This window comes from Pipra filicauda, unplaced genomic scaffold, assembly GCF_003945595.2.
Source record: "Pipra filicauda isolate LSUMZ 115617 unplaced genomic scaffold, ASM394559v2 scaffold262_size1072369_pilon, whole genome shotgun sequence".
In the NCBI taxonomy this organism is placed as follows: Eukaryota; Metazoa; Chordata; class Aves; order Passeriformes; family Pipridae; genus Pipra; species Pipra filicauda.
Genome location: NW_024104379.1, coordinates 162,274 through 171,606, shown reverse-complemented (window position 1 = coordinate 171,606; position 9,333 = coordinate 162,274). Strand labels below are relative to the sequence as shown.

The window sequence follows — 9,333 nt, the reverse complement described above, 5'->3', positions numbered from 1 at the left end:
GTTGGTAAAAGAGGGAAAAAAATTAGGGCAGGGCAGATTTCTTGGAGGGGGAGATAAGGGGCTGTAGGCTGCTACCCAACTGCTGCATTCATATCGGAGAGCCACAGACCTCACCTTAATTCTGTGCTGGAGCTGCAGCCAGTACAGACTGATTCCTTACACACCAGGGCAGAGGTCTCCAATTTGCCAAGGTTTGACTTGGAGCCAGAATTAGGAGAGCAGCAGTCTGACAGCCCAGAGCTGTGTTGCACTGTGTGATGTTTCAGCTCAGGTCAGTATTAATCTGAGAATCTTTGATGCACATTATTGCTCATTGGAGACTGGCCCAAGGTCTGGGCATGAATTTTGGCCAGAGTCTGCCCCATATAGGTAGGCAAAAATATTTTTTCATTCTCTCTCCGCTATACGTCACTCTAGTGCTGGTTAAAAATTATTTGAATTTACCCCCTGGAGCAGCTGAATTGTTCTTGTGCTTAAATTAGTTAAAGGTCAGCAATCTTCAAACCTTTTCCGTGTTATACTCTCTCTCCTCTTTGCACTCCTTCACAGAAGGAGCAAAGTACACGTGCAGTCTTTGTGAAGGAAACCCTGGATGATTTAGGGAAGGGTGGCACTGCTTTCATATCCTGTAGTAATAAAAGGAAGTAACTTTCAAGTAAAAGAGGAGGGAAGAGCAAGAAGAAAAGGAATGTAAGAGTAAAACATAATGTTTCTCTTTAAACAGCCTCTTCCCTCAATAATCCCCCCCAAAAGACACGAAGTTCTAGATGCAAGAACAATAAAGTGTCTGCGAGGCACCGTGGTGTTTCTGCAGTGCTGCATTGCCTGGCAAAGAAGAGCTAGGAAGTTACTTAGGTGAAGGAAGGTTTTGGGCCACATAGAGGTGAAACACTGGCCTTTCCTTTCCATTCTTAGTGTGCTCAAGCTGCTGGCAAGCATGACTGTGCTTAGATGGGAGTGGGAAAAGCAGAGCTGCCGGAGAGAGAGCTTGTTCAGGTTGTGTCTGTGCCCAGGAATGTGTTTGAACAGAGTCCCATGGGGCACAGGCTGCTGAGCGCCAAGTTCGGCCTGGCAGGAGCGAGTGACAGAGGCAGGGCTAGATTCCATACCGTGGGATTGGCACATAGGCCTCAGCGGGTGATATGTGCCTGGGGCAGAGGTAAAACTCCACACAGAGCTAAGTTAAAATCTGAGCCCAGACACAGAGGTGGCAGGAGCAGAGGAGAAGGATGCAGGAGGGTCTCTACCTGTCATGGTTTGTGCTGGTAGAGCAGCACAATGGGGGAAGTGTTCTGAGTCAGTGACTCTTTTGAGCTGGAAGAAAAATTATTCCTGACCCCTGCCAGCGCTTCATGCAGATCCAGGATACAGTTCCCAGAAGTGTCCCTACATATGTTAGCAAGAAGGCCACTGCGTATTTTGCTGCAAGAAAGCATGGCAACTGATGCAGCACTGAGCTGTGAGCCTGGGGTAATGGATCTCCTGAAGGGAATGCTGTGAAGCACAGCTCTGAGGAGCTTAATCTGCTGACTGCCAGGGAGCAGGTTGTTCTTCCCGTCTCCGAGGAAGCTTGCAGACAAGACCAAGGACTGGAAGCAGACAGAGTACCAGCAGCAGAGCCGGGGTCAGGTAGTGCAGTGCAGCCCCCCTCGTTACAGCATCCTCATTGCAGGAACAGCGAGCTGGGAAAACTACAGTTCCCATCACCCTTTTGTGCACCCCCCTGCGAAACTACATTTCCCAGAACTTTTTAATGAGCCAGAGAGGATGTCTATGGAAATAAATGCCGACGATTTTTGCATAACACTCTGCACCTCCGGAGTGTTGGCCTGCCTTTGGCTTGTGAAAACGGGAACAGGGGAAAAGCCAGGAAGTGTCGGCGTTGTGGAGTTGTGGTTTTGCCCACCCCTAATAGCCGCAGTGCTATCCTCCACCACCGCGCATCCTTCCTCCGCTCAGGATTCCCTTGGTGGTCACAGGGAAGATCCTGTCCCCCAAGAAACACGGCTGCTGCGGAGGGAGAGGCAGATAAACTACAGATCCCAGCATTCTCCGATAGGCAGCACCTGCGGCAGTCCCTGCACGCCGTGGGGGAGGTGGGGGTGAGGATGAGGATGGAGGGCAGGGAGGAGATGCAGGGCGCCGTGGGGCTACGCTGCACCTGGGACATCCCGCCACCCGCTGGCACCCAGGCCAAGTGGGTGAGGCTTAATGTGGGGGGCACTGTCTTCCTCACCACCAGGCAGACTCTTTGTCGGGAGCAGAAATCTTTCCTCTGTCGCTTGTGCCAGGGCGAGGAGCTGCAATCGGACCGGGTAAGGCAGCTGGGTTGCCTCCCGCACCGTGCCCCACCGAGCATGGGGAGGGCTGGAGGGATGCAGGGAGGGAGCCAGACCCAGATAGCTGCAGGAGCAACTGAGTGAGGAATGCCTGCTCTTTATCCCAGGAAAGATTTCCTCTTGCTAGATTCCACCTTGCTGTGTTGTTGCCTGGCACCTGTCTTCCGGAGCTGGGGAAAAGAGAGGCCATCTCCCCTCCGTTCCTGCTCTCCTACCTCTCTGTCACCCCACATCCTGGGACTACTTCCCAGATGTGTCTGCCTGACTCAGCCTCGTCCCTTGTTAGGGGATCTCTGCTCTCTCACGCCAGGCCTGTATGCACAGTTGCACAAGGAGACTGATGCCTATTTTTGGGCTTTTTCAACTGGGTTGATCCCTGCTGAGGTGGGCATGCTGAGCAGATCAATACAAGAGTTAAAATCCAAGCTGGGCTGACTTGGCTAGGGATTCTCAGGTTTCCAAGGAATCTTAGAAATAGTAGACATTTTTGCTTAGATTTGTATTTTCTTATAGTCTAGGGCATTCGATGGTTGGTTACAAATTTCCCTTGGGTGTTTTCTCCTCGTGGTTTATCTCTGCTGCTAGGATGAGACTGGTGCATACCTAATAGACCGGGACCCCACTTACTTTGGACCCATCCTGAATTTCCTCCGTCATGGGAAGCTGGTCCTGGATAAAGATATGGCTGAAGAGGGTGAGTCTTAGAGCTCAGAAACCTCATGCTTAACATTGTTGCTGTAGCCAGGACACGGCAGGACTTGTCAACTGTGTTGTCTCTTGTTCTCCTTTTGGAGATTCATGTGGGGGAATTTCAGAGCTGTTCCTGCAGCTCTTGGGAAGCATACTTATGTTTCCTTTACTAGAGGGGAGTGGGTGAGGAAAGCATCCTGCAAGTGTTGTGACTTCATGACTGTTTGTCCAGCAGAGATGTCACCATGACATAAGTAGGCAATATCTCAGAGTCTCAATACACCATTTTTCATGTGTTCCAGATCCACTTTTAACCAGGTTCTGTGACTGAGTTTTCTGTTAATAATTAAGTTTTCTAATTAGGAATGAAAACCCAGAAGACCAAACAAAACCAATCTCATCTCTTCTACTAACTGTAATAAAGACCATCATTAATCAGTGATATGCAATTATGCTGCTTGTGCTCTGATGAGTTGTGGACTGCAGCAGTTCCATTTAAGCAAGCCAGACAAAGCAATCCCTCATTTGAGGTTGACAGTGGGTCCAATAGGATAACTCGGTAACATCACAGTGTTACCAGCCAGCAGTCCCCAATGCCTTGTTATTTTTTGATGCCAGTGTCTAATAAGGAGCCAATTCCAAAGACAGGCTGTGCTGTCTAGCCCTTGCCAAGCACAGTTTCTGCATGTTTGTTAGTCTTTTTGCCTCTCTTACACATTTTTACCTAAAGCAAGGAAAGTTTTCTTCAGAATTGTCTTATCAGTTATAATTCCAAAAATATATCTAAGTAATGGTACGGGATTGTAATAAGCACAATTCTGAGATATTTCTTACTTGACATTTCTTGTAAATCTGACATCAGACAGCGTTCATCCACAGGTTTTAATATCAAATCTAAAACATAAACAGGAGTCCAGTTCATAGCTTAGCATTGCCTTTTGTTCCTGCTGCAGACAAGCTGGCATAAAACTAACCCATTAGACAATTCAGTGCTGAATGGGGAACTCAAAAGAGGTCTCAGTGTGTCAGGTAGTGAAGGATCAATCTCCCCACCTGCATTATCTGTGTACTGTCCTGGGGACATGTGAATGTTGGCTCCTAGCCACCTTTTCCTCCCTGGCCCTCTGGGAACCACCTCCCTTTTCCTGAAGGCCTGTTAGCCAACAGGTGAGCCTTAGGAGAGGTGATGGATGCAGACACTATAGAGAAAAAAAACAAAACACTTCTTTGCTTACCTGCTTTGAGGTGAAGCACAGGGAAGAGAGCCAAAGATCATCTGAAATCACAGACTGTAACTCCAAGTGTCCCAGGAGGTAAGCTAGCTTTTCCCAGGGTCTTTTGATGACTTGTCATTGAGAGAGGCTGGAGCCTACATTTGTTCTCCTTGTCCAGTTGTCTGGGAAAGATTTTAGCAGTCCTCAGCACAAGCCTTCACTGGCAGTGCCTGTTTCTGTACTAGCAGGCAGCATAAGGAAATTGGGGTGAGCATTAGAAACATGATGCAGAGAGCCAAGGTTCAATTCTCTGCAGTAAGAATTTCAAGCAGTGGAAACCTCTTAAAAAGTGAGGCTACTGCGTAATTTCTCCCTATGGACCTTGGGAAGCTCAGAATTGATCTTTTGCAAGTCAAAAAAAATGGAAATGGATGGTTAACTTCTGTCTTTATGATCCTTTTGTCTCTTTCTCAGGGATCTTAGAAGAAGCTGAGTTCTATAACATTGGTCCTTTGATCCGAATAATCAAGGATCGAATGGAGGAGAAGGACTACACAGTCACTCAGGTATGGCAAGGTACAGTGGGGTGGGCAAAGCAGGGAATGTAGAAAGGGAGAGATGAGTCCAGAGGGAGAGCAGACCTGGGAGAAGCAGCAAGGAATGGAAAGGAGCAACTAATTAGAGATTATGTGCTGGTCCCTACACATCAAAATCTTGCATGGGACAAGCTACCACCAATTTAATTACAATAAACAAGTTACAGGCTTGTTTTGCATCCCCAGAAGTAATGCTGGATGTAGGCCCTGAAACTAAATCAGCTCCTCTAGTGTTTGGAACAGGAAGCTGATTGCTGTGGAATATAGAAGAATGTGAGGAGAGCAAAGGTGTCGTGGAGAGGAGGGCTCTGGTGTGGGGAGTCTTGGGAGTGTAACCACATTGAAGAGCATGGGGATACCTGTAGAGAAACCTGAAGGGAACAGGTGAAGAGAAGTCTGTGAAAGAGTTAAATGCAGACAGTGAGTCACCAGGAATCAACCCTGTGGCAAAATCACACCTTGTCTTGACCTTTGAAAATCTGTCTTTGAAGGAGCATTGGCTGCTATCTCACTTTTTATCATGTCTGCCTCAGGTTGTAAGCCTCCAGCAATACAGTCACTTACTGTTGCAAACCCCCATCAGCATTTCTAGCATTTGCAAAACTGATTTTGTAATGACAAGTGCAAACTTTCCATCAAAAGAGTCCATATCTTCTGAGAACAATTCAAGAAGCACTCTGCTCAATCCCTCCTTTCCAGAAGAGTTGTTCTTGCTCCTCATGACAGCACAGTAGAAAGCTGGGTTATGGTTTCCACTCTCCCTTCACCTGGGACGCGGGGAGAGTACAGGTCTGTCCAGGAGGGGTACTACCACTTCATTCTGCAGGAGGGCAACAGCCTTTAGCATCTGACCATTGTCAACATGCTCTGCAATTTTGCTGTCAGGTGCCTCCTAAGCATGTCTACCGTGTGCTACAGTGCCAGGAAGAGGAACTCACTCAGATGGTTTCCACTATGTCAGATGGATGGCGCTTTGAACAGGTATGGTTAAGGTGGAGCAGGGTGGGAAGGAGTTGCCTTTGAAAAGATCATGGATGTCATACAGTCCCCACATAAGACTCCTTTCATCTCTGAGAATATTGGGTAAGTCATTGACTGAGCCATCACACTGGCTCTCTTTCGCCCTTTTTGTAGAGGTTTAGAGGATACTGTGTGAGGCCAAACTGTTTTGCATCCTGGCTAACTTCTGGTTCTCTGTACTGTCTCCTCAGCTTAGTTATAAGGACTTTCCACTGTGGGTATGGACTGGACTCCATGCTGCATGGTGGACTTTCTGCCTTGCTCCCAAGATGTTTGCAGGAACATGCGCTTGTGATTCTTGCTCTCATCTTTTTTAGCTTGTGAACATTGGCTCGTCCTATAATTATGGGAATGAGGATCAGACAGAGTTCTTGTGTGTGGTCTCCAAAGAGTTGTACAACTCCCCCAGTGGCCTAAGCTCGGAGCCCAGCCACAAAGCCAAGGTGAGATCAACTTTGCTATGGCCCTGCTCCCCTTGCCTATGAGATCCTTCACTCTTGTTTGCTCCCTCTCTCTTTCCTCTCTCGCCTGTGACCATGGGACACCTCAGTGGTGAAATACAGGGACCTGCCCTGGTGTTCAGCACCATGGCATTACACCCGTTGCCCAAAAGGAGGAGTGTGTGTGTTGGAGAGGTGGTGTCTGGCTGTGTGTAGCAAATGGCTTTAGCAAGTGACCCTGGCACTTCTCATGCTACTCTAACATCCCCCTCATGCCTTCTCATGCCCATGCTGTGTGTGTCACTGCCTTTAGGGCATTGTTTCCCTGAAGGTTTTGCGGCATTCTCTTTCATTTTTCTGAGTCTTTGCCTAAGGGGTCAATATCTCCTGCTCCCCTTTTGAGGGAAGGACAGAAATGTGTGGCAGTGCATGACATCCTGCAGACATCTAGGATAGAGGAAGGAACACTAGCAACTGATGACAGTTGTTTGGCAGTGGGGTCACAGCACTTGTAAGTGGGTTAGATACCCCTGATGTGATGTTCCAGAGGAAAAAAAGTCTCTCTGCTCCCTGACCCAGAATTGTCTTGGCCATGGGGAAATGTCCCTTTTTATTCCAGTGTCATGACAATTGCTTTATTCCCTGTGTGTCAGAAAGAACTGCCATGGGTCATCTTGCAAGTATCTCCACTCTTTCTTCCTTTTGTCCTGCATGCTGGGCCACAGAGCACAGAGGAGGACCTGGAGGAGGAAGAGCAGGAGGTGGAGGAGGAGGCAGAGGCAGAGGCAGAAGCAGAAGCAGAGGAGAAAGGTGCAGCAAATCCTTGAGGAAAATGATAAAAATATCCCCCCCAGGCATAGACCCGTCCACCTTTCTGGTGAGAGCTCACAGCTAGCAGCAGGGAAGGACTAGAGCAGGTGTGGGGTGTGGGGACTGTCCTCTCCAGGAGTTGGAGTCTCTCTGGAGATAAAGCTGAGAGGGGAGACCTGTTACCATGGCTGCTGCTTTGTATTTTAAACTGTTTGGTTTATCTATGGTTTTATTTTTATTTGCAGACTGTCCATCTATTCGGGATTGCGCTAAACTCTCTTCCTGCGGACCCTCCCTTCTGCTCCCCTCCGTGTCCATCCCAGCACTGTCATCTACCTCCTACATTGCCCCACTCGCCAGCCTCCAGCCTCCAGCATCCTTCCCTCTGCTCTCTTTGTCTCCCAGGGCTCAGAGTGGTCTCTGCCCAGGGTCCTGTCTCTCTCTGCTCCTCACTTTTCCTCCTCTGCAGGTATGTTACCTGTCTGCACTCCCAGCTCCTGCCAGCCTGAGCTCTGCATGAGTGACTCACTTCCCTCTTGTGGGTATGGCCCTGGTTTGTAGAACTTGGGGAGGGGAAGGAGGGAGGGGAGGTTGACTCATCCCTAAGGTGGCTCTACCTATTCTCATCCTATGTGTGTTTTTACTTGCCAAGCAGATCCTATGGCTCTGGACCAGAGGCTCTGGCAGCAGAAAGGAGAGTGCAGCTGGGAAAGGGGTGGAAATGAATGCAAAGCAGGCAGGGGTGGTTCGGGGAAGGGGGGGAATTTTGCCACGTGTCTGCGTGACACGCATGCCAGATCGCTCCTCCAGGCTGCCGTCCGCAGCTCTTTTGCCCGCCAGCAGTTTGCAGAAGGCAGCTTGTTATTTTTCCCTCCCTGCTCCCACTTCCCTGGGCTTTTCCCCCACTGGCCCTGTCAGGGTGTGAGCGCAGTGGGAAAGGGTGGTGAAGGCAGAGCAGAAATGACCAATCCCCACTCCAGATGTTCTCACAGCTGCAAATAGAATGAGCCTCTATGCTTTGCCTCCTGCTTAGGAAGGCTGTCTGGCCGACATGAGTGGGACAGGGCATGGAAACTCTCCATCTGTCCTGGTGCTGGGCACTCGTTAGCTGTCTGACATTTCTCTCTCCCTCTCTTTGAGAGCCTCCTTGTCCATGGTTGTGGGACCTGTGTGTTATTATTTTAAAAGTCAGTGTATGTTAATCACATGGACTTTTGCTTCCTTTTGCTGTTTTTCCACCATCACTCCACACTTCTTTTCTTTTTCTTTTGTTCTCATTTCCTCTGTCATTTCCCTTTTTCTGTTTCTCACTCTCCTCTCTATGCTCAGTTGCTCTTTTCCCTACCGTTGATTTTATTTCTCTTTCTCTCTCCTTCTATAGCTGTTACAAGCCAGAGATCTGAGGATGTGATCTCAACACTCCAGCCTTTTCATTTCTTGTTTGTATCTTTATTTTTGTACTGCAGTGTATGGCAGCCCCTTGCCCCACAGTGACGCCCTCCAGCCCCCTTCACTCTTCACATGCAGTCATGTTTTTTTTACAAACTCACCTTAGAGGCCTGAGCCTCCAGCCCTGGAGGAGGGCAGATGCTCCATGGAGCCTCTGGGCTGCTGTAGGAGCTGGAGCCCTCCTATGCCTGGCAGTCTGGCTTTCCTTAATGTCACAGTGGCCCCTGGTGGGGACATCTGCAATCAAACACTGCAGCCTGCGGTCCCTTCCTGAACACCCTGGATGCAAATGGGAACCCAAGGTGGTGGCAACTGCAGAAGGACCAGTCCTTGCCCTTTTGCTGTTGCAGGCAGTTGGTCTGGGCTTATGGCCAGAGGGCAAATGCAGAGCCACAGTCCTTTTCTGGGCTACCTGCATTGCTCCTTGGTGCCTCCCTCCCTGTCCCCCAGAGCAGCCCTGTGTCAGCAGGGTGAGGAGACAGGTGTGCTGCCCAGGTACCTGATGTTGTGTCAGCCAGCACCAGGAGATCCCTGTTTTGGGGAGCGGGGTGTTTGCTTCACTGCTGTGTCTGAAGACTCCTGAATAAAATTCACAGTCTGTTCCTCCTTGCTGCCTCTCATTTCAAGTGGCAAGAATTCGTTGCTGATAGAAGGGAGTGGGAGTTGGAGAAAAGGAGTTTGGATTCATCATCTGGAGCCACCAGAAGCTGGTGGCTGGTGCTGTGCCTGTTTTCTGGGGGCTGGAGGTACTTCTCGCTGCATCTGTGCTTCAACC

General features: G+C 49.3%; 1 protein-coding gene across 5 annotated transcripts; it reads left to right on the top strand.

Moving 5' to 3' along the window:
* Positions 1–1,870: 1,870 nt before the first annotated feature.
* KCTD17 (potassium channel tetramerization domain containing 17) lies at positions 1,871–9,164 on the top strand. Of its 5 annotated transcripts, none has more exons than XM_027715197.2 (7): positions 1,871–2,315; positions 2,925–3,033; positions 4,718–4,809; positions 5,725–5,820; positions 6,177–6,302; positions 7,355–7,578; positions 8,491–9,164. In XM_027715197.2, the coding sequence occupies exons 1-7, from the start codon at positions 2,109–2,111 to the stop codon at positions 8,510–8,512; spliced, it is 876 nt and encodes a 291-aa protein (XP_027570998.2). In that variant the 5' UTR covers positions 1,871–2,108; the 3' UTR covers positions 8,513–9,164. The 5 variants fall into 5 exon arrangements, with proteins under 5 accessions (XP_027570998.2, XP_039238185.1, XP_027570997.2 ...); XM_039382251.1 differs by lacking the exon at positions 8,491–9,164 and adding an exon at positions 7,025–7,176 and having other exon boundaries at positions 1,872–2,315; positions 7,355–7,446; XM_027715196.2 differs by having other exon boundaries at positions 1,873–2,315; positions 7,355–7,651.
* The last annotated feature ends 169 nt before the right edge of the window (positions 9,165–9,333 follow it).